We start from the raw sequence: 25,544 nt of genomic DNA, 5'->3' as shown, positions 1-25,544 counted from the left end.
TAGTAGAAGTTCTCTCTGGTATCTCAGTCACTGAAGCTACCATCTTTGCACACCATATTTCTAGCTCAGTGAACAGTAAAAGGCCATGAAGGCCAACCACACTGTCAAGAAAAATGTCAAGGTACTCTGGATTTCTAGAGGTTTATTAGATATGTATTTGGAGGTCTGGTTGAGGTATGCTGTACTGTGTTGGCAGAAATTGACAGTAACTCTTGGTAAATATTGTAAGAGTAAAGGAGGAGGTGGTTCTTTCTGTTGGAGCACTCAGCATTTCTCTTATACGTGGTTATATACAATATCTACTCAAATTTGTGTTCTGGAAGGTCTTTAATGTCTTTGATACCATGATTTCAAATTATGTAGTGATTGTTTCTGAGCATACTACTATGCATGAAAGAAGATAACCACTTCAATTTTTTAAATAATAAATTTAAATCTTATTTGAATTTCGAAGAGAAGATCCGTTGTTTGCTATTAATGAAGTGCCATTAGAAACACCAGTTTCTGTACTTTAAATTTTGAGGAGATTCCCAAATCTTTTAGAGGACAGTAGTAGTGTGGAGACTGGCCTTTGATATGTTTAAGTGGTCAACTGATAATCTTACAAGTTGCTGTCAGCATTAACATGTTAGATAAACCTGGAGCCACAAATGTTTTAGCTACTGGTGGTGCGGCATATAGTTGTCAGGCATCAAGCCTGACATGTGGTTTTCATCTCTAAATGTGCATCCATTCCCTTATTTAATTTCTGGCATAAATAAGAAGTTTATTTCCAAACCTTTGAGTCTCAGATTGTCATGGTCTTGCTGGGTTTGGCACATCACACAAAGGAAGCTACACGTATATCTTAATTGAAGAAAATGCCTCAGATTTTAAAGTACAATGGCACTGTCCCTCTGTAAGGCAATGATAGTGGTTTTTAAAGAGATCTCTTGTACGTTCTCAACCGATACATCTTTTTACAGTAGATTGAATTCCAGGGTAACATCTTTCCTTTTGAATGTTTCACAGAGTTTCTGAAATATGACACTTGGGATTGTACTGGTGCTCTCCTTTATAGTGAGACAATGAGTCCACAATATGGTTATGGTATAAGTGGCACATAGAATGATAAAAGGGTTCCTACTATCTGGCAGTAGCTTTACAGCCAATAATTTGAAACAGTTGCGGAATATAAATTTAAGAACAGGCTTGAAGAGCTAGATACAATTTGCATTCAAAAGCTGCATGCATTCAAGTGTGTTGTACATAAAATTGCACATAAAAAAAATTCTGCTAAGCAAAAAGAAGATTCCATAAAACCTTTGTCATAAAAAGGTATTAAGCACTAATAGAAAATTTGAAATAGCTGGAAACTCAATTCATACTTCTAAAGATAAAGATGTGAATAGATGTTACTTTGAGGTTTGCAAAATGGAGCGTGTGCTCTGCTTGTTTCACCATAAGCTTTATTTTTTAGAATTCATTGAGTTCCAGAGGTTACGCTGAATATAAACCCACACTTTTTCTTTTCTGTTTCAATACTTAAACTAATTAATACCATCTTTATCACTTGCTTATATGTTTACTGTAGTAATAGCCTAGGTATCTAAGACACTTAAAGCAATTTATTGGAGGTCTAGACCTGAATAAATACACAGGGTGCTAATGTGAGTTAATACACGATTGCTTCTTGAGGTAACATTTTATATTAATGGTTTTCTTAAATTATGTTTCATATATAATATATTGAGTATTTTGTTTGTACTATTGATTTCAAACACCTACTAAGAGCAATACGGAAGATCTAGGAAAGAAATAATTAGTTGTCATTAGTTCTTGATTTATTAGGGAATTTGCAAAAGTGACAGTGGCTTATAGGTTTAATTGGTGCTTCTTCTGTAGAACTAAGCCGGCATGCAGCTACTGAAACCTTGAGAATTATCTCAGATCTTTTATCTGAGTCAATGTCATAATTTTAGAATCTGTTACTCCTGTGGTTTCAACCAGTGATGTAATCTGGGATTCACACTCTATCACTACATTGCTAAGTTACTGAAATATTTTTCTTCCAGATATTATTCACACAGCTTCTTTCTTAACTCATTCAAAGTTTCCAGGCATAATCAATTTCCAGGAGCTGTGGAAAGTCCAAGACTAATGCCACTGTATAGGTAATGAGTACTGTTTGAGCTGTCTCTGTCTCTGGCTGACTCTATAAAAACAGTTGGGAAGGGGAAACAGAACATAAACTGTCAGTGGCAGCAGCCACCCCGTAATTAGAAGAATACAAGATGATGGTGGATAAGAAGTGTAACTGCTAGGTGGCTTCAAACAGAGGGAGTGGGGACACAAGACAAAAAAAAAAAAAATTTACGGGGAGATATAGTGGTGTGGGTGCTGATGTCAGAGAATGTTTCCTTTAGTGGTCAGCCTGTCTGGTGGATGTGTAGCAGCAAGTTTTCACTGTTTGCGGGTTTCTTGTGCTAGTGTTGATGTATTTTTAATATAGTAACAATGATTAGCAGCTTGAATTCTAATCTAAATCTCATGTCCAGTAATGTGTCATGAGGTGATAAATTTAAGAGATTATACCTCCACGCTATCTGCTTGCCATGTGCTTTTGTAAAAGGTTATTGGCTCCATAGCAGAAACAGCAGAAATCCCTGGGCATTTAGCTTGTTCTGTGACCAGTGGCAGCTGAGGAACAGGCACCATTCATCTTGTGCCTTCTGCTGTGAAATGCTAACATCTGACAGAAGACTGGATAGGAGAGGACTTTACAGTAGGTGAATCCAACAATTTGCAATCACTGTGGTTTTATTTTTTATTTTAAATTTCACATGTGTGTCTATGTTTAAGTTAATCTGCTGCAAGTCTTCTGTTTGACAGTCTGAAAAGCTGACTAGAAGCTATTGAAAGTTTTATGTTAATTAGTTTTGTCCATACTTGAACTCTTTTCTGGCAAAATGCAAGGCTATTTTACTTGTTTGTGGGTTCTGTTTCTTTGTTCAACTTAGTTGGTGGTTCAAAGCCAACCCCATTCTGCTCTTCAGTTTTTATCTAGCTCTTCTCTTCATCTAGGTTTCCTGTGCCCTCCAAATTTACTTTTCAATTTTTTCTGTGTTAGTGTGTGTGAGGAGTGTATTTGTGATATTAGGAATTGTTTTACTTGACACGTGGTTTCCTCCAAAGAGGGATACTATGAACTTGACGTTTGCATTGCCTTTTATTTTGGTATTTGATTAGTTTCTTCAGAAAGCAATTAGCAAATGTTTCACAAGTTAGATATCTTACTGTTAAGATGTCAGCACTTATAAACAGCAGTTTCTGTGCTTGAGTACATAAAACATTTGTTCCACAAATTTGTAGTTCTGGAATGCTTGCTATGTAGGCAGTGTGTGGGATAATAAATCATGAGACACTATGAGTAGTTTAAAGTAACATTTTTGCTGACCTGTTATTTTTAATCAAATTATAAAATACTTATTTAAATTCTCTTGAAACACAGACCTGCTCCATTTGGAAACTAAAAGAATATTGAATCTGTCTACAATGATGTTCGCTACAATTTCATAGCAGTGAGTCGTAGAATCATTTAGGTTGGAAAAGGCCCTTAAGATCATCAAGTCCAAATGAGTCTTTTTAATATTTTTTAGTAAGTTCTTGTGTAACTGGCCAAATAGCAGCTTGGAGAATCAAATACTGCTTTAGCAGTTTATTAAATTTATGCGGGCTTTTGCTAGCCCTACTCAGTTCCTTCAGAGTACACTATACATGAGGTTGATGTGTTAAATTTTTTGTTGTTGTTTTTTGTTTGCTTTTTTAAAGGCACTTGAAGATGCTTTGATTTTAATTTCTATTTCTGAAGTTGAGAGTTGGCTTTGAAAGAAAAAATTGTAATAGAAATTTAGTCCCTCTCATTTAGCTGAGCTTCAGATAAACTGTACCATGAGTGGTGCAGCAGGGTTAGTCATAGGCCTGGGTTTATGTTCTGAGTATGAATTCACTGAGTACTGCTGTAACTCATGCTGGATCCAGGTAAATGACTGCTTTGGATAGCACCAATACCAGCTATGGAAGTATTGACATGTGAAGGTAGACCCTGATTATTAAACTTTGAGGCAGCAGACTCTTCAGATTATAGCAGAATCTGGGGGGGTGGGGGGGTGGAACACGGTTCTGCTGTTTTCTGTGTTAAATTGTGCTGATAAGGTTGGAAATGCTTTGTCAGTCTGCATAACGAAGCATAAGGCTCTACCTGCTTTCTGGCATAATAAGATTATTAGACTTAGTTGAAGTTTTATTCCCATAGTTCAGTAGGAATATAAGTTTTAAAATTCTGTGCTTAAATTGGATTTTTTTGGGATATGTTGCCCTCCCTTTTTCTTTTTTTTCCCTTGTGAGGAGCACACAAAGTGTGCCAGAGAGATGAAAATACTTGTTAAAACTTTCTTGTGTCAAAGTGAGGCCCTAACAGTTAGCTTAGACTTTCATTTAAAACTAAGCAGACAAAAAAATCTCCACCATTCTTTCAAGTTTGGAACTGATACACTGCTTTTTTTCTAGTCTGAGCAGAACTGTCATGTCTTTTTATTAATATTTTTTGTTATACATAAATAGTAACTGAGCCAATGAGACTGTTCAAATTATTGGCAGTAGTGAAGCGGAAATCTAGTATCACACTTTCATAGGCAATAAATAGCGTCCTTTACTACATGATTGAGGCGTATGCAATCAAGTCTGTCTAAATTTGGGTAGGGTTTGGTTGTGACAGTACAGCCAGCTCTGACAGTTTTATATGCAGCTGTAATACATCTAAGACTGCTTGCTCCTGTCTGGAACTTTATAAAACAAGAGTTAGCTCTCATTTTTCTGTATGGACAACTTATTCACACTGAGATACAGAAGGAAATTGTAGAAGTGCATCCATCAGAAAACTTTGCTGAGCTCTTCATTCAAGAGTGCAAAAATAATGACTCTCCTTTCCGTATGGGACAGTAAGGTGTAATTTTCTTACTTCACAAAGATTATTAGGCAATCTGCAGGCATTTTAGCATGCAGTTCACAACTGTTTCTATTTTCCATTAAATAAAACTGGAATGTATCTTCCAGGAAGTCACTGTTGGTATTATATACTCTGTAATAAATCACTTTTTTTTTTTTCATATGTACGATGAGTGTGGTTACATTAATGAGAGGGCTTTTATGAGAACTCTAGATATTTGGTACATGTGAATTCTAACACCATAGAGAAATGTGAATATCTAACTCAGGAAAAATTGAGTAGAAAATGTATTAAAAAATCATTAAATTTTGATACTATGACTAGCCCTGACACTGACCTGCTCGGTTAGTCAAATGTGGTGATTTTTTTAAGAGAAAGAGCACTTCACAAGGTAATGTAAATTAAATACTGTAGTAATATTTCTTATCTCCAAAATTGTTGTTGAATGCAGGGGTATATACTTTCTTCAAATTGTTTGAATGAAAATAATAACCCAAAGCAAATTATATTAATTTCATAAAACTAATCTTTAAACTTTTGTCACCTATTTATGCTTAAGTGCATAATTAGGTATTTAAAGATTAAGTGTTAATTTGATTTATAAATGCTTCAGGTGTCACAATAACAAATTACTTTTGTACTGGTGTCTGTTTTCTGTTTATATTAGTATACTGATACTGAACTTTCATGACAGCTCAGTCTGAGAACTATTGCTACTTTATAAAGAAACTTGCAGCTTTATAAAAAAAATACGTCTTTTACTTGGACGTTAGCTAGAGCAATCTTAGTTTGATGTTGACAGACCTACTCTATTCCTTAGCTACTTAATTCTGCAGCACAGTAGCTTCTGTTGGTGCTAACACTCATTCTATTGTGTGTTGGAGGAAGGGAAGTCTAGCCACATCAGTAGCAGTGCTGGGGAGGAGGTGGGACAACTTTTGGCAGCCAGTCTTAAATTGTTTTGAGCCTGTCGTGAAGCTACATATTTGGTTGAATAGGAGGAATATCCCAAAGATGTCACTATACAGTAGTCAAAGTATAGAAATACTCTGTTATACTGACATCAAATATTATTTTAAGTTGGAAGAAACCTCTATATCAGCCCTTGGCTCAAAGCCAGGCTAACCGCAAAGTAGATAAGGTTGCTCAGAGCATTGTCCAGTTGAATCTTGAAGATCTCCAAGGCTCAGTTTCTACTTCCTCTCTGTGCAGTTGGTTCCAGTGCTTAACCTCTTCCATGGGGATAGGTTCCCTGCCCACCCTTATATCTTGTGAAGCTGCCTGTGCTGCACCTTCTTGATTGCTTCACATCTTTTTGTTGTGTACCTCTGAGAATTTGCTTCTGTCTTCAGCTGTCTTCACGGGGTTTTATGGAGAGGATAGCAATTAGACACACAACCAACCTCACCTCCCTCCCCCCAGTAGTCCTTCCAGGATTAAAAAGCCCAGTTTTGTGTAGTTTTTCCTTGTATGCTGTGTGCACTAGCCCCCTACTCAACTAAGTGACTTTCTACTGGTTTTTGTCTAGTTTACAAGTACCTCATTTATTGGGTGCTGGGGCGCGGGAACAGTATACAGTACTTGGATACAGCATCATGAATGCTGACTGATGGGGAATAACAGCTTCTTTTGACTTGTTGACTGTGGTTTGCCGGTGCAGCAGTGGCAGATGTTGGCCAGGGTCAACTCAAACACCCACACAGCTGCATGATCATTCTCCTCTCCCTTGGGATAAGGAGAAAATAGAAAGAAGCTGAAAAGACTTATGGATCAAAATAATGACATTTTAATAAGGAAATGAAAAGCTTGCACACAGAAGCAAAGCAAAAAGAATAATTAATTCCCTACTTCCCATTGGGAGGCAGATGTTTGGTCACTTCCTGGAAAGCCGGGCCTCAGCATACATAATGGTTGTTTGGGAAGACAAACACCATAACCACAAATATCCACCATTCCTCCTTCTTTCCCTGAGCTTTTACTGCTGAGCGCAGTATCATGTGGTATGGAATATCCCTTTGGTCAACTTGGGTCAGTTGTCTTGGCTGTGTCCCTTCTTGACCTCTTGTCCACCCCCAGCCTACTTGCTAGGGGTGGGGACAGGATGGAAAAGAGAGACAGTCTTGATGCTGTGCATGCACTTTTCAGCAAGAGCAAAAACACTGGTGTGTTATCCACACTGGTTTAGCCACAAATCCAAAGCACAGCACTATATTGGCTGCTGTGAAGAGAGTTAACTCCATCCCAGCCAGACCCAGTGCAGCAGCCTGGTATGTGGTTGACCTTCATTGTCACAAGGGCCCACTACTGACTCTTCAGGCTGTTGATGCTCACAGTTTTCCGCAAGGCTGTTTTCGAACCCATTAGTCCGAAGTCTGTATTGTTATGTGAGCTATTCTCTGCGGCTTGCAGGAATGTGGTCTAGTGGAGGGTGTCCCTGCCCGCAGCAGGGGGGTTGGAACTAGATGATCTTTAAGGTCCCTTCCAACCCAAACCATTCTATGATTCTATGAATTCACATTTGTCTCTGATTGTCATGAGATTCCTGTCAGCTCAGTCCTTTAGCTTGTTGAGGACCTTCTGAATAGCACCTCTGTTCTCCAATGCTGTGACTACTTCCTGGCCTCCTAGGCTGATGTTGCCCGCAGACTTGATGTGGGTGGATTTTATCCTGGCTTTCAGGTCATTGATGAACATGTTAGACTGTATTAGCTCAGTATCATCTCCTGAAAATTGCCTCTTCGAACTGGCTCCCAGTTGGATTTTAAAATGTTGACCACAAGCCTTTAAGTCTGGCTGTCTAGGCAGATTTTCGGACACCTTGAAGTTGATATTTATCCAGTTTGGTATGAGGATGTTATGGGAGATGGCATTGGAAGCCTTATTAGAGTCAAAGTAATTGATGTCCTTTGTTGTCCTTCATCCCCCAAAACAGCTGTTTCCTCACAAAAAGTTGTCAAGTTAGGCGCAGTTTGCATTTTGTAAATCCATGCTGGCAATTCCATCGCCGCCTTTTCATTCACGTGCCTGGAAATGACTTCCAGAAGTATTTGCTATAGTTAGTCTGAGGATCAAGGTGAAGCTGATTCCTCATAATGCCTTAGATTCCCCTCTCCCCCTATTTTGAAGATGAATACAGCCTTTATCAGTGGCTTCCCATGGTCACAATGACCTCTAAGGAAGAGAGTTTTCTTTGAGTGTATTGGAATTGGACAACTGGTGATCTGTTTGCATTAGAAACAACTGTAGACTGTGTGAAGATTATACTTGCTCCTGCAAAACCATGCTCAGAAAGAGGAAATATAAGAGGGAGAATTCGGCACAAGTCACAGACAAACCAGGAGCATGCTGCCTAGGGGATTAGATCACAGCTCCTAGGGGATTAGATCACAGCTCTAAGAGTTCTATAATTTTTTCAGAGAAAGAAGCAGACTAAAGAAAGTGGAGATGAAATAAACTAAGGTTGTTGAGACAGCAAAACCTGCATTTTTTCTTCCCGTTTGCTGACAGACATACTAATTGTTTTTGTAAGCTTTGTATTTTAACATAGCATTTTTATTTCACTTTTTAAAATTTGTTAAGCGTCGATAATGGTATCAGCATGTCTGGCAAACCTCATGCAATCAGTTCCAACAAAAAGTAGTCTGACTGTGTTGATTTATTCTTGCAAGGGCCAAAAGATGGTTACAAGGCCTAGAAACCTGAAGACTTTGAAGATGTTAATTTGCAACACTAAAGACTGTTAATACAGTGTGAAGAACTTATAAGGGAGGTTTTTTGTTAGGTGTTGATTAAAAAGGCAGTTAGAGGAATTGAGCTTCAGACCCCTTTGAAGTTGAACAGCTGATTTGTTTGCATTAGAAACAACAGAAAAAAAGAATATGCTCACCTCTGTAAAAAGAAAAGCAGACTTTTTAGAGCTGATATGTTCTTAAAATGACTTGATTTTGAAACTTCCAGCTTGAGACACTTAACATTTTGATATTAAAAATTAATTTGTAACATATGTACTTTTAACTATTGAAGATATTTATATTGGCTAGGTGTTTGAAGTGTAGAAACTATATGTATTTTCAAATATTAATAAAAGTCTAATGAATTTTCACATTTATTTTTCAGGAGCTGGTGAATCAGGGAAAAGCACAATTGTCAAACAAATGAAGTAAGTATGGTGAAATACTATGAAAGAGAAATATTTTTTTTATTTGAATAGAGAATTTATTTTTTTTTTCCTTCTGTAGGATTATCCATGAAGCTGGTTATTCAGAAGAAGAATGTAAACAGTACAAAGCTGTTGTCTACAGTAACACCATTCAGTCCATTATTGCTATCATCAGAGCAATGGGGAGGTTGAAGATAGACTTTGGTGATCCAACCAGGGCTGTGAGTATTGAAGTACACACACAGATATACACCTGAAATATCCATTTGTTTTCAGTTTTTGTCCATTACTATTTCCTGAAAAAAAATCTTGATATCCAAAAATCTTCTCTGTAGGAGACAAAGTTGATGGAAAACTAAATGCCATTGGTCTTTACATGGCAAGGTGACCTGCAGAGCAATCAGCACTGGGTTGATTCACAACTATTTGATTTAGATACAATTCTTCAAATTGTATCTGCATTTGGAGAACTAATATCTGAGTCTTAGGGAATTTTGGGGGGGGAAAAAAACCCACAAAAAACCTCTCCAAAACCCAACAAAAACCCCCTGTGTATTTCTGTCTCTTTATTTGTATGGACTTGTGGGCTGTTATGTTCTGTAAGTCGTCTAAGTTAGACATCTTCACGTTCTTTAAAAAACACAGCTTAAATATGGTGGCATCTAGCTACTGTCTGCGCTTCTCAATTAGGTCACAGGTACAGTGATGCCTAGAGCATTTCTAGCCTCTGAGCTTGATCTGCTTTCGTACTGATTTCCAGCGTGGAGGACTTTATTTTACTTGAAGCAGAGATGTGGGCATAGCCCTGCTGATGGTATCCTGTTTTTTTCACGATACCATGTGGATTAAGGATTTTTCCCAAGAAATAGGAGACCTTTTCCTAAGCTTCTCTGCGCTTTTTCCATCTCATTTCATCTAATGTCCTGCATGCAAACCTCTGATGGGGTCTATTTGCCATTCCACCTGTTGAAGCTAGTCTGCAGAATTGATTCTTTTGGCTTATTGTTTCTCCAATCCTAACCCAATACTCTTACCTGTGGTGACACTGATTACGTCCATGTGTGGTCAGGGGGTTAGAGGCTCTGAATCTTTCTGTAAAATGGTAACCTTAAGTGGTTTTGGTTGTCCTCTGGTTACAAGAATCCACTCTGTGCTGCAGTGATGAAATTGATCACCAAAGTTTTTAGTCTGAATAGCATTGAAACTTAGTTTGAAATGTGTGCCTTTAATTTCTTTTCATAGAAATATGAAACGCTTACCAGTACAGTTTTTGAAGCAGGAACTAGCCACGTTATGACTGTCTTGCAGGAAAGATGGAGGAAGTTTTTGTTTGGGTTTTTTTTTTCTGTTCATGTATTGAAATAAGTATGTAAGGTAGTCAGATATTTTGTCATAATTAACTTCACCTTGTGAAATGCATTATGTACAGTTGTCATAAGGAAGACAGATTTTAATAAGATTACATAAAGTGTGTCATAAAGTTGTATCTGAAATCTAAATCTGATTGGCAGTCATGTGAATTATTAGTTAATTTTCATTTTGCTCTTTGATAGTCATTATTTTTTATTTTAAGAACATATGTTAATTCTACCTGAAACCTCTTTAGTTGTAAACATAACTAGTAAGAGCTTTGCTTTCATTGGTTATTAATCTGTCCATTTGTTCTCATGTTTGCTGTTGTCTTCCCTTAAGACCAAAGTTTTCCAGGGCAACAACAGTATCTTATCACATGTTAGTTCAGTATTTGTGCAGTGGAGTCCTCTCTGGAGTCTGACAGTTCATGTTGGAAAGAGCCAGATGGTAGACTCATGTTACTGGTTACATAGTAAGAGAAAACGGAGGAGTAGTAAATTTAGGTGTTAGCAGCTAAAATGACTAACAAGAAGATTTTGAGGGCTATTTTATATCTGACACCAATTTGAAGTCATCTGAGTTTGACTTCAGAGAGCTATATAAATGATGAGGCAAACTTTTGTCAGGCATAATCTTAAAATAGATGTCCATCTCTTTGCACTTAGGCAGGTCTTGGTGGTCCAAGTTCTCTTTTTTAGAGTAACGCTGCTGTGGAGCATTAGTACTGGATTTCTACCAATTGTAAAGTCAGAAATGGAAAAAGAAATTCAGAGCTTGTGTTTACATCAGTCTCACTTAAAAAAAAGTATGCTTACTTCTTGGTAATTATAGTACATCCTTTTAAATTTTATTCTATTTCATTGTAATTTTGTCATTTTTTGGCAAAAAAAAAAGAGCTCAAAATTTTAATTCCTCAGGAAATCTGTTACATTCCGATTATTTTCCTTAAATTTCTGAGGGGAATTTTTGAGGGTTTTACTTTCAATGGAATGCTTGTTTTGAAAATCATACACTTTTATTTCTGTCATAAGACATGGTAAAGCAGTGAGTCGAATGTTTGGGGGTTTTTTACAGCTCTTGAATCAAAGGAGCACAGATTATACCAGCAGCTTCAGTACTGGTCAGTCTCAAGACTGGCATATCCTCCTTTGTCCTATAGGATGTTTCAGTACTAAAGTAGAAACTATGTTTAGAGAGACATTTAATGAATGTGCTTCAAAGGACTGTGGACCAGTTTCTGAGGATGAGATTTGGTGTAATTAGCTAGAGAGATGGTTAAATTAGTTTGTTTACATTATCTCGTTTATGAAATCTGGTATAAAAATAGTGACACCTAGAGAGGAAGCTGCCCCATTCCAGTATAATTAAAGGTAATCTAGCATTGCGGAATGTATCTAGCATTGCGGAATAATGAAAATAGGTCTTGATCATTGCATGCTACCTCACATGTGGTGTCTTTAGTACTTGTCATCCTTAGAAAAGGGATTATGGGGGTAACAGAGACCACTTTTAATGTTTGGGCTTTTAAAAAGCTGAAACTGATTCTCTTGTTCTACATCCTCTTTCCCCTTCCCCTCAATTTAGAGCATGTAGAGATTAGAGCTGTTTGAAACAATACATTTTGTCTGTTTGAAAGTCAGACCATGTTAGGTATAAAGTGGTGTAATAATCATTCATGACAAAATTGACTGTCGGTTTCTAAGCTGTTTCCATCATGTGTCTCTATATATTGGCTCTTTGAGATCTGCTGCTTATATGAGTTGTAGGTCCTTGGCATTTGCATCCGCAAACAATATTCAAGACCAGAATTGTCATTCAGGTTCTTTTATTCAGGCATATTGCTCAAAGTACAGTCAGTGAGATCTGACTATCCAACTCTTTGATCTTTACTGCTCTGGGGCTTTTTTTATGGAATTATTAGTGCAATCCATTGAATTTTTATTAGTTGCCCACAATTTATCCTGTGCATGTACAGTAATCAGTATTCTATTCATTTGACAAATGTTCATTTTTAGATTTGTAGCTACTCTAGCTTTCAAAAGACTTTTGGAACTAGACATCAGTTAACTGTTGTTCATATATATAACTACATATGTAGACATATAGATGCATATAAATCTTTGCCTTGAGTTGACTGAACTGCAAGCTTTTTGTTTTCAAGCTGTGAATATCAGTCTTATTCAATCCATCTGCAAGCAATTTCCCTGTTAGCTGTCATAATCTTTGATCATTTAAGTCTAGAGCAGGCAATACCTTTAGAACAATCACTATCTGTGCTTATCTTGATACTGTATTTTTTTCACAGCTTATTGTTTGAACAGCAAAGGAGACAGGATTTTTCTACAGATTTGCACCTGTATCTATGCTTATTGTTTTGTGAGAATAACTTTATATGTTGCTTTTTTAAATCCTCCTCTTTGTTGAAATACTTTCAGTTCCCAGCTGATATGTCTTAAGTCTCTCTTTTTTTCCTTCCTCCTTTCCAGTATCATCTGTTCTCTTTTTTTAATTATTGGACAAACAGTACATGCTGTGTTTATAGGTCACAAGCATGCTGATTTTTCTGGCTGACATACCTTGGCATTAGATCACAAACAGCTAATAACCAAGGTCAAGCAGCTACCCACAGGAGAGTGCTAATGTAGATCTCTTTCCTCTACCCTCTAGCTTTTTTTTTCCAGTGCCTTAGTGGTCTAACATTTTTAAGTTTCTTTCCTCAGTAAAAATTGGATGAAGGTGGCCAACTGGTCAAATTCCATTAAAGGAGACTGGTAGATGAACATCCTGTACTCCATTAGCCTCACTGTCAAAGGCAATCATTATATATAGTCTTAAATTCCAGCATTTGCTCTCTTAAAAATCTTGATGTTTGCTTGATATGGCATTACTAAGAAAACTTGGTCTCTGTAGAATAATTAATAATGGATATTTGTAACTTGATTTATCTGGAAAGGTTTTAAGATGTATTTTTCTCTTTCCTGATGCATGATTTGGGAAGAAATAATCATTTGTCACTTTCAAAGAAAGTGGGGTTTTTTGAAACTTAAGCGATTAATGTGTTTTCTTCAGTCAATCAATACACATCTGCATTTCTGAAGGTTCCAGTATGCGTTGTAGCCATTCTATTCCATTTCTGGTATTTGATAAGCAAATAAGATTAACTTGAGACTTGAGCGCAAAATATGTTACTACTTCCATTTATAGAAACTTAGTTCAAGTTACAAACAGATCAGAAGCAGCTCTATCAGCTAATGAGAAATTTGGTTAACTAGTTTTTTTCTGTTATTGAAAAATGTGGGAATTAATATCTTATGCAGAACACTAAACCCGATTGTTTTCCTTGACATTTTTTGGTTTGATTACATTCATAGAATCATAGACTGATATCATAGAATCATAGAATGGTTTGGGTTGGAAGGGACCTTAAAGATCATCTAGTCCCACCCCCCCTGCTGCGGGCAGGAACACCCTCCACTAGACCACGTTGCCCAAATCCCCATCCAACCTGGTCTTAAACACTTCCTGAGAGGGGACATCCACAACCTCTCTGGGCAACCTGTTCCAGTGCCTTAGCACCCTCACAGTCAAGAATTTCTTCCTAATATCTAATCTAAATCGACCCTCCTTCAGCTTAAACCCATTACGCCATGTCCTGTCACTCCATGGCCTTGTAAACAGTCCCTCCTCATCTTTCCTGTAGGCCCCTTCAGGCACTGGAAGGCTGCTCTAAGGTCTCCCTGGAGCCGCCTTTTCTCCAGGCTGAACAGCCCCAACTCTCTCAGCCTGTCCTCACAGGAGAGGTGCCCCAGCCCTCTGATCATCCTTGTGGCCTCCTCTGGACTTGCTCCAACAGGTCCATGTCCTTCTTATGTTGGGGACCCCCAGAGCTGGATGCAGTATTCCAGGTGAGGTCTCAGGACAGTGGAGTAGAGGGGCAGGATCACCTCCCTCAACCTGCTGGTCACACTTCTATTTGATGCAGCCCAGGATATGGTTGGCTTTCTGGGCTGCGAGCGCACATTGCCGGGTCATGTTGAGCTTCTCATCCCCCAACACCCCCAAGTCCTTCTCCTCAGGGCTGCTCTCAATCCATTCTCTGCCCAGCCTATAGTCGTGCTTGGGATTGTCCCGACCCACGTACAGGACCTTGAACTTGGCCTTGTTGAACTTCATGTGGTTTGCATGGGCCCACCTCTCCAGCCTGCTAAGGTCCCTCTGGATGGCATCCCTTCCCTCCAGCGTGTCGACCACACCACACAGCTTGGTGTCGTCGGCAAACTTGCTGAGGGTGCACTCGATCCCACTGTCCATGTTGCCAACAAAGATGTTGAGCAGTGCTGGTCCCAGTACCGACCCCTGAGGAACGCCACTCGTTACTGTTCTCCACTTGGACATTGAGCCGTTGACTGCAACTCTTTGAGTGTGACCATCCAGCCAATTCCTTATCCACCGAGTGGTCCATCCATCAAATCCATGTCTTTCCTATTTAGAGACAAGGATGTCATGCGGGACAGTGTCAAATGCCATCCAGGTAGATGATGTCAGTTGCCCTTCCCTTATCCACCAATGCTGTAACCCCATCACAGAAGGCCACCAGATTTTTCAGGCATGATTTGCCCTTAGCGAAGCCATGTTGGCTGTCACCAATCACCTCCTTATTTTCCATGTGCCTGAGCATAGTCTCCAGGAGGATCTGCTCCATGATCTTGCCAAGCACAGAGGTGAGACTGACTGGCCTGTAGTTCCCTGGGTCTTCCTTTTTTCCCTTCTTAAAAATGGGGGTTGTGTTTCCCCTTTTCCAGTCAGTGGAAACGTAGCTGGACTGCCAGAACTTCTCAATAGGATGGTGAGTGGCCTGGCCACTTCATGCGCCAGTTCCCTCAGGACCCGCGGATGCATCTCATCAGGTCCCATGGACTTGTGCACCTTCAGGTTCCTTAGATGTTCTTTTGAACCTGATCTTCTCCTACAGTGGGTGGTTCTGCATTCTCCCAGTCCCTGCCTTCTGTGACCTGGGCAGTGTGGCTCAAGCACTTGCCAGTGAGGACTGAGGCAAAGAAGTCATTGAGTACCTCAGCCTTCTCCATATCCTGGGTAACCAGGTCACCCGTTTCATTCTGGAGGGGACCCACATTTTCACTCGTCCTCCTTTTATCACTGACATACCTATAGAAGCTGTTCTTGTTGTCCTTGACATCCCTGGCCAGACTAATTTCTATCAGGGCTTTGGCTTTCCTAACTTGATCCCTGGCTGCTCGGACAGTTTCTTTGTATTTCTCCCAGGCTACCTGCCCTTGCTTCCACCCTCTGTAGGCTTCCTTTTTTTGTTTGACTTTGCCCAGGAGCTCCTTGTTCATCCATGGGGGCCTCTTGATGGTTTTGCTTGACTTCCTCTTTGTTGGAATGCATCACTGCTGAGCTTGGAGGAGGTGACCCTTGAATATTAGCCAGCTGCCTTGGGCCCCTCTTCCTTCCAGGGCTTTGTCCCATGGTATCCTACCAAGCAGACCCCTGAAGAGGCCACAGTCTGCTCTCCTGAAGTCCAGGGTAGTGAGCTTGCTGTTCACCCTTCTCACAGCCCTGAGGATCCTGAATTCCACTATTTCATGGTCACTGCAGCCAAGGCTGCCCTTGAGCTTGACATCCCCTACCAGGCCCTCCTTATTGGTGAGAATAAGGTCCAGCATGGCACCTGTCCTCGTGGGCTCCTCTATCATTTGGGGGAGCAAGTTGTCATCGACACATTCCGGGAATTTCCTGGATTGCTTGCGCTCTGCTGCATTGTTCCTCCAACAGATGTTGGGGTGGTTGAAGTCCCCCATAAGGACCAGGGCTTGTTTACCAGGTTAAGAAAGTAACTTATTTGCTGAATATAGTTCTTAGTTGATAACACTTCTGTTGTATTTCTCAGTGTTTGTTTCTCTGCTTTCTGTTTACATCCTAAAGGATGATGCTCGTCAACTCTTTGTGTTAGCTGGAGCAGCAGAAGAAGGATTTATGACTGCAGAGCTTGCTGGAGTTATCAAGAGACTGTGGAAAGACAGTGGAGTTCAAGCTTGTTTCAACAGATCTAGGGAATACCAGCTTAATGACTCTGCTGCCTAGTAAGTACTATGTGACAAACAAAACTGTCTTTTGAGTAGCTAAAAGAAATAGAAGTCTCATCTCTTGAGGAAGTATCTGGACGAAGATCTTGTTTAGTTAGGTCAAAGTGCTGCAACTAACCTTCAGGGTTGGAGAGGAAGAGGTGTGGTATAATGATGAATTTGAGTCATCCTCTTGAGGAAGACAAAAATTGCTTTAAGGGGCTTTAATATGTTACATAGCATTTTTATTACAAAAACATGACTCAGGTACCTGTTAGTATCTGAATATATCCAGGAAACTTGGATTACATGACGTGAATCTGTATTACCAAGGATACTGCTTTCATGTTCATAGTAGTTTCTTCTGTGCTTCAACATTGCTGCATTTTCTTTGTTAATTAACAGTCTCTGTTAGAAATGTGTTGAGCAAAGGTAACAATCAGCATGTGCCTTCTATGCTAGGGTACTTCATGAAAAAAATAATATAGTAAGGAATCAAGGGTATGAGACATAAGATGTGATGGCAGCAAGTAACGGTTAAGTCAGTTGAGGAAAAGAGTCCATCGAAGGAGAGGTAAGATGGTAAAGAATGGCATAGCAGTGATATTGACCTTATAGGGCAACTATTTAAAATTGAATTAATTTGTAGTGCCTGAAGTTATAAACAACATGCAGGTAGGGTAACTGTGAGAAGACTACAGCTGGAATAATGTCATTATAGGCCTGCTGAATGAATAGAAATGTGATCAAATTGTGTTGAAGTTACACTGATACTTCCAGTGTGATTGTTACTTGTTTGCTGAAGTGGTTCTAAGGGTATAGAGGGTAGATGGCAACAAGCTGAGCTCATGATGACAGATCTCTTAACATAAGAGATAGCACTTGTATAAACTTTCTTCGGTATGAACCCCTTCATTTGAAAGATCACTTACTTTCCTCTGCTAACCTCCTCTGTTCTGTTTTGGTTCAGATACTTCTATCTCTAGTTTCATAGGGAAATTGTTCTTCTAGCCATACCATTGAATCCTTAGAAATTTCTAACTTCTGGTTAGACTGAAAGGAGGATATAATGCCTTCCCTCTTTACTATGGGACAAGCACAAATAAGATTTGTATGGTTTTTAGAAACACTGGGCTGCTTGGCCTGCATGGCAAGAATTTTGGCAGTGAAAGTATATTATTGTAAAAATGTGTGCAATTAGAAATTCTCAATAGAAAGTTAATTGTTATGTATTAAGCATTTTCTTAAACACATTAACTTTGGCCAAAACACTGGTTTGTTGTTTTCATGCATGTTATCAAATCCAGGGTAATTTTGGGCTTTGGTTATAGTTCAAAGTAATTTGTAGTTCAGTAGGTTACGAAGATGAAAGTGGTGTTCTAGTTAGTGCAGATAACATTGGTGTACGTGGAACCATGTTTCCATTTTGGGATTTCAAAAAAAATTATTTGTAGTGGAGTCAATTGCATAAGTTTTCTTTCTTCTAGGGTGAAATATTTTAGTGTCTCTAAAATTTATTTAAAAAACCCTTGGAAAATTGAGGGGAATAATGTATTTTTTGTCTTAGAGAAACCTATTTTATATTATAAGTCAAGCACAATATAATGAATGGACCTAAAACTGTAATTCTTTATAATTATCCTGTTACTATTTTATGAATAACTGAAAGCAGTATTTGTTTTTTGCCTTCAGTTACTTGAATGACTTGGACCGGATAGCACAAACCAGCTACATTCCAACCCAACAGGACGTTCTCAGGACTAGAGTGAAAACTACAGGAATAGTGGAAACCCACTTTACTTTCAAAGATCTTCATTTTAAGTATGTAAATTATGCTGCATATTCATCTGTCTGTTACAGTTTCTGTAAAGTTCTGGAAGATGGATTTTCAATGATGTCATTTAGTAAATTTGTCTAACCACAACTTAGATTCTCTCTCTCTCCCCCCCCGCCCCCTTTTTTTTTTCCTGGAAAAAAAAAAAAAAAGCTCATGCTTGGCTCAATTTTCTGAAAGGATATGGGACTGTAATAACTTAGAATAAATATGCAGATATTAAGTAATAAATGCTTTGGGTTTACTGGATGCTTTTTGTAAAGATATTTTATGTAAATTAAATCTCAAAATATTCCATTTTCTGCCATGTTAAGTAGCTGTTCTTCTATCAGATTCTTCCCTTTAAATTCAGTTGGAGAGCTGGAGGCTTATAAATGTTTGGTGTTTTATGAAAGAGTAAATCCACTTTCCTGAAAAACTGAATTCAGATGTGTTGTACTTTCAGATAGTACTTGATTTAGTCATGAAAGTATGACTTCTGTTTCCTGTGATACGAGATTTACTCTCCTACTATTCTGAACATTTTATGTCCAAAGCCATTCATGATGAAAGCATAAGATGGTACAAACATAATACTACTCTATCCCCTACTAATCAGGAAGAAAGAGAAGAAAACTCAGTAAAACTCACATTGCATCTGCACTTAGATTGTGCAGAGATTGCTGTCAGCATGTCTATACAATGTATTTGTTTAGTATCTTCATGGAAAATATTTTTTTCATGTAAAAGCATAGCAAGTACTGTACTATGGATGCTTCAGGGCCATTGGTACTATGGAAATACATTTTGTTTCCTTGTTTTAGGGTTTAAGTGTACAAAACTCATATTCATCCATAAAATAAATAGCTGGTAAATGGGAATTAATCTTTTGCAAACCTAAGGAGAGTAGTCCTTACCCAAGCCTCAAGAGAGGTCTTCAGTATTCTGAGGATCTATCCATTTTCTCACTCATTTTCTAATATTTTTTTGTTCAGTTCCCTATTGTAGATGGGTTTAAATTCTTCTACACTCTCAATGGGTTTGTATGCAGGTAACTACTTCCAGTCTGTACTGATTATTAGGACTGTTAAAAGGACCATATGATTACAATCCTATAAAGTCCATTATAAGGACCATATGATTACACTTTAAAATGTGTAACTTTAAGGCAGGCCTTTGGAAGTATTTAGCTGTAATGTTTTACACTTAAACACCTGTACAGCAGGTGTTTAAATTTTAGGTGCCTTAGGAGATAGGCTTAATGAGTTATTGGAAGGGCTTGAAGAAATATACTCTTACATAGTAACACTGAAAAGAACTTTGAAAATGAGCTAAAGGTATAAAAGGCTTGATTATGCCGAAGTGAGGGTGCATAAACATGATTAGCTGAGCAATGTTGTGTACTTGATTTCTTTCATGTTGTTTTCTTTTCTGTTTTCCTCTGCGTGTAGATTCTTTGAGGTTGAACCTCATTTCAGTCTTCTCGGTAAAGTGCTTAGCATAGCTTTGATTATTGATTCAATCTAAATAGCAAGTCATCCTCATCCTGTTTCTGTAGACTGTTTCAGAAGTTGAGTCTGATTATTTACTGCTTTTTGTGTTCAAAGAACACCTTATTTTGTAAAACTGTTCTTCTGATGACTTAAATTCTCATGAAATTCAGGTCTTACTATAAAATTATAAAACATTAGCATTGGAATTGACAGAAGTAGTGACTAAGGTATTAATTATTAAGATACACAAGTAAGAAATATCTTCCTATGGGTATAGCCATCACTGATAATTTGAGAACTAACTAGGAGTAAGTGGCTGACTTCCATTTATATAAGGTGATATCCAGAGACTTCCCCTCACTTTTAAAATCATAGAATCATAGAATGGTTTGGGTTGGAAGGGACCTTAAAGATCATCTAGTTCCAACCCCCCCTGCTGCGGGCAGGGACAATCTAACAGGAATAATCTTTAAAATGTTTTTAAGTTGTCATTATTCCATTGTAGAACATTAAATGAGCAATGAGTGTTGTCACTTGCACAACAGTATACCCAAATAAAAGATCTCATTAGAGGTTATGATGTTTCTGACAGTTTTTGATCAGAAAGCCAAGGGGTTTTGTTTTTCTTCTAATTTGCTTCCTTCTCTACTTATTTTTACTGTGTTTTTAAAATAAAGTGTTTGGGTTGCTAGATTTTTTAAGATTTCTGAAAATAACAACTGTAACTGATTCTCTTCAAGTGCAATTTACCTAGTCATGTAGTACACTAACATTAAATCAGTAGGTTTTTTATCTGCCTGCCCCCATGCAATCGTACAGCCCAGAGAAAATAAGAAAGGGGGATAATAAAAGATGGAGGTCGGTTTTAATAAGTGTGTAATGTGCGAGACTTTCCAGATATGTATTGTGTTTTTATAAACACCCTGCCTCAAAAAAATATTTGTCATAATTCAGAGTCTTTAGCAGGTCTGGGGGCTGGAACGAACAACTTGTATAACCTTAAAAAATAAGTGAAAGCAATCATAATAAATATCTCATGTCCTTTTGGCTCATGTCACATTTTGTATGGGTACTGGAATCATGTTCTTTGCTTAGTCTGAAACAAGCAGAACATAGCAAATCTGGCAACACTAGCTTTCAAAAACATATTGTGCTAATGAAAGGACCTTGCAGAAGTCTTTAAATTCGCACAATTGCGGATAAACCCTTCGGAAAGCTACCCATTTAATATAGCTAAGTAACATAGCTTAGTAGAGTGATGATTGGAGAACTGTCTTCAATGCTTTACATTTGGTTCAGTCAAGTAATTTGTCTTAATGTGGCATAGTCACCTTGTAATCCCATTCAAGAAGTCTGCTTTCTTTAATGGAAAGTCATTAAAGCTTTTCTCCAATACCTTCTTTCTTTAGATAGGGAGGTAGATTCAGGTGTTAGAAATTTCAGTTCTTTCAGCATTGCCTTTTATGTCTTTTTAGTTCATTATAGACTCTGACTTAACTTACATAAGTAAAATGTGGTTCTTCTGAGTAGTCAAACCATGGATAGTAATATGAATTTTAGCACCTGAGGCAAGTGCTTAAAAGATGCGCTTGGTGTGTGCACACCCTCCCATATTAGAAGATGGAATCTGTAAATCATTCTTTCAAAACTTTTTAAAATTTATCTGCAGATGAAGCAGCTTCTATGAGTGTTTCAGTCTTTTGGGACTGTGACCTAATAGGCCTCTATGACTTCTAAGAGGGCAGATGGAATGCTTGTGAATGGCTAATTTTTCTGAAAGATACTTGCAGCCTTCTCTTTTTTTAAAGAATTCTGTGTGCCAAATAGGTGTTCTTTTCTGTGTGCTTGTATTTCTCTGTACTGATACATATAGAGAAGTTGTTTCCTATTCATGTGAGATTTTTACCCAAATAAGGCTCTCATGATAGAGCTGGTCATTCTGCTGCTTACAGCGAAGAGGATGGAGATGTAGGGACTGGTCTGTCCTCTGTTCTTTCTCTTCTCCCTCCCATTTCAGTATTTTTATACCTACTGAATTCTAAGTGCTTTTTTTGTGGCAATATAAAAAAAAGTTAATTAGTTGTGAAAGCCCCTGAAGGCAAAAGTCCGGCCTTTTTTAAAAGGAATAATAGCATTTGCTTGTAAGTAGGAGGAAAAATTAAATTTTTGCATGATAGAATATTGACTAACATAGGGAAGTAATATGTGGTGTATTTGCATTGTTTTGAAGCCATAAGTCATTGCAAGAATTTGAGACAACAGACTTTTTCTGTGAGAGCCGAGAGACAGGTGGGAAAAATCTCTCTTCTCGCACTTCAGGAAGATCCTACAATGTATATATCACTTCATTTCAGGATGTCTGTTGGTTTTTTTTGGGGGGTGGATGGGTGTTTTGGTTTTTGGCGTTTTTTTGGGGGGTTTTTTTGGGTGTTGGGTCCCATTTACCCCTCCATGATTCTTAGTTCATTAGATTGGGATGCTATTTACCTGGCTTCTAAAAAGTTCCTAGTGATGTCTAATGAAAGTTCAGTCTTTCAGAGTGGCTGTAGTAAATGACTGTTTAAAGCATTTAGATATCAGAGGAAAGCAAATACATTCATTTTGTGCTAATTTGCTAATCCTCTGCTGTTAAGTTCTGGAATGTGGTCTTTTCCTACTTTTCCTCTATTTCTGCTAAGCTAAGAATTCAAATAAAACAAGAGTCACGTTTATCGGCCAATTTTCCCACTTAACGACATACCCAAAAATGCATTTGTTAGAGGGAAAATGATTATTCTTATTATGTCATACTTATTTTGTCTTTTAAGACAATTTTGAAAATAATTTTAGTGTCTCTTAAAATATCCTGTTTAAACATAGACAGTTATAAAATATATGTAGTTGTAATTTAGTTTTGGGGAGAGAGGAACTGAAACTCACCAGGATTCAGAAATTCCAGATTAATTTGGGAAAGTGAAAATTAGATTTTATATATTTATATTCAGAATACTAAACAACAATAAAATCAATGTTACTTGTATCCAGTTTGCTTAGTATTGCATTATTTCCAAGTATTAAAACAGACACAGCTCTAAAAGAATCTTAGATTGTTAGTCAATACCTTTTATTATTTTAGACCTTTTATTCATTTGGGCTAACGGTTGAATAACTCTTTCATCTGCTTTACATTTAGTAAAGCTGACTGTATTTTTATTTTTTATACATTAAATTATCTTTGTTAATGAAATATAGTACTGTAAATAATCAGTTTTGTTTAGCTTTCACCTCACACTTTCTCATGTTTTGTAAAATGTTGTATAGGAAGGCTTTCAAGGCTTTATTACAATTGTTATTTTATATCGAGACATTAAATAGTAATAAATGCTGCGAATTTTTATGCCACTCTTAAAATGTTATCAAACTTACACAGCTGATACCTTCAGATTTTATTGGTTAACACTGAAAAAGCTAGAAATTCCAAAGTTCATTCCCTGCTTTGCACTTCTATTTTGCAGAATGTTTGATGTTGGAGGCCAAAGGTCAGAGCGGAAGAAGTGGATTCATTGTTTTGAGGGTGTTACAGCCATCATTTTTTGTGTGGCATTAAGTGATTATGACTTGGTCTTGGCTGAAGATGAGGAAATGGCAAGTACCTTAATGTTGAAGAACGGAATAGTTGTTGGATAGAAACTAAACAAGTTTGAAAGGAAAGCTGTAAATACATCTTTTAGAGTATTACTGCTTTATAAGATGTATAGGTTTTGTGTAAAAGATCTCCGAGAAATGGTGATAGAATTAATGCTTCCAGGTTTCAAAGTATTTCCTCATGTTCTCAGAAGGAACACTGAGACAATTATTCTTTTGAGCTACAGTCCTTCATTTTTTAAAGGACACAAATTCATGAAGATAGATTGTCAGTAATAGACATTTTAGTCTCTTTATGAATGCTAGAAGAAATTGCTTGATGTATCTGTATTTTACTCCATGTTTTCCTTTCCTTTCCTTCCTCAGTCTTCATTTTTTGTTTCTTTCCAAATGTGTTTCTCTGATCCCTTTCCTTAGTTGCAGAAATTTTTCTCTTCCTTCTCCCTTCCAACCCCCTCCACTCCTTTCTCCTCTTTCAAGGTGTGACTCCTCCCATATCAGTACGCACGGAGTGCACATGCTTTTTACTGAGTGGTCTAAAGCCATGCTTATCTACTATGTGTGAATCATTAACAAACTTCTGCGCTTTTCCTCATGTTCTGCAACTTCTTTATAAAATACAGTTTGGGGAGGAAGATAAAATAAAAAAACCCCAACTTTCAAATCACATGTAGGCAAAGAAGGTCTACTTAAATGACGAGCTTGGCCAAAGTACTTGCATGTTGGATAATTCTTCTATAGAGTTAAAAATGAGGATAAGAGGAAAAAACCTGCTCATTTGATTCTCTAGTTCTGTAGAACTTTTGTTTTTTCCTTATGCTGGAATCTCAGCTAGGTGCAGGATTTAATTTTCAATTTCCAGGAGATCTAATTAGTACAAGACAAATTCAAGTAACTCAGCAACTCATGTAGAGTATCTGTATTGCAAAATGTCAAAACACACTAAAAATTTTCTAAAATATTAAATAGCTAAGCCTGGAAATGAGGTAGGGGAAAAGAAAGAAAAAGTAGTTGCTTAAACACTAGTCGTGAAAGTGTTCTCTGTAGTGGTCTTGGCCTCTATGTATTTCCCTGTGGTAAAATGTGATTCTGTATGCCAGAACCTGAGTTTTGTAACTTACCTGGTTCATTTGTAACTAATCAAAAATATATATCCTGGTTTTAGTACTGAAGTCTGATAAAATACAATGTGGGTTTTTTTCCAATTACAGAATCGGATGCATGAAAGCATGAAATTGTTTGACAGTATCTGCAACAATAAATGGTTCACAGACACGTCTATTATTCTCTTCCTGAACAAGAAAGATCTTTTTGAAGAAAAAATCAAAAGGAGTCCTCTCACTATTTGCTACCCTGAATACTCAGGTATTGGGAGAGGGACGCAGGTGTCAAGTAATTTTTGGTTAAATTACCTCATTTTTGATGCACAGATCAGGAAGACTTTAATAACTCTAGGTGTTTCAAATATTTAAATGAAATAAATTTTAAGATGGGAGGAGGGATTATGGATCACAAATAAAATAATGCTAAGTCAGATTCATCTGTTTAACCAGGTGAAATAATGCTGGTTCGCTGACAGCATTTACATGTTACTCATATAACTCTTTTCAGCCTAATTTATTTAGCCAATTCTTCTTTCTGATGACCTCCTGGTTTTGTACTAAAGGTGTGATTTTTTTTTTTTCCCCCACTAGCAGGAATCCCTGAGGATACATGAGAGTTTATTTGAACAGGGAGTGTACATACATGTTAGAAATAGGTGGCTTATTGAGGAAATGCATAGCAAAAGAGAATGATTTCATTTAACAAGTCTTAGCATTTTTATGTATCATTTTCATTGTAACTTCAGATTATTCCTTTGTACAGAAAATAGCATGTTGGAGTTAAAAAGCTTAGGAGAAATATGTATGCCAAGTATCTTTAATTGAATTTGGGAGAACCCCAAACCTTTTAAAAATGTAAACATTGAAAGTGAGTAACTTGAATGAAGGAAACAAAATATCCTAATCTAGGGAACAGTCATGGGTCA

The 25,544-nt window shown here is 37.6% G+C and overlaps 1 protein-coding gene across 4 annotated transcripts in view; it reads left to right on the top strand.

The window, feature by feature from the left end:
- The window catches only part of GNAI1 (G protein subunit alpha i1), a 40,821-nt gene that overhangs the window by 12,887 nt on the left and 2,390 nt on the right, over positions 1 to 25,544 (top strand). For all 4 annotated transcript variants that reach the window (XM_075773928.1, XM_075773766.1, XM_075773848.1 and 1 more), the window contains 6 exons: positions 9,104 to 9,146; positions 9,226 to 9,367; positions 16,446 to 16,603; positions 18,278 to 18,406; positions 23,386 to 23,515; positions 24,727 to 24,880. In XM_075773928.1, coding sequence (XP_075630043.1) covers positions 9,104 to 9,146; positions 9,226 to 9,367; positions 16,446 to 16,603; positions 18,278 to 18,406; positions 23,386 to 23,515; positions 24,727 to 24,880 — 756 coding nt within the window. The remainder of the gene's footprint in view (positions 1 to 9,103; positions 9,147 to 9,225; positions 9,368 to 16,445; positions 16,604 to 18,277; positions 18,407 to 23,385; positions 23,516 to 24,726; positions 24,881 to 25,544) is intronic.

Source organism: Balearica regulorum, chromosome 1 (genome assembly GCF_011004875.1).
Source record: "Balearica regulorum gibbericeps isolate bBalReg1 chromosome 1, bBalReg1.pri, whole genome shotgun sequence".
In the NCBI taxonomy this organism is placed as follows: Eukaryota; Metazoa; Chordata; class Aves; order Gruiformes; family Gruidae; genus Balearica; species Balearica regulorum.
The sequence above is the reverse complement of the archived record's forward strand: the minus strand, read 5'-3'. Positions and strand labels throughout refer to the sequence as shown.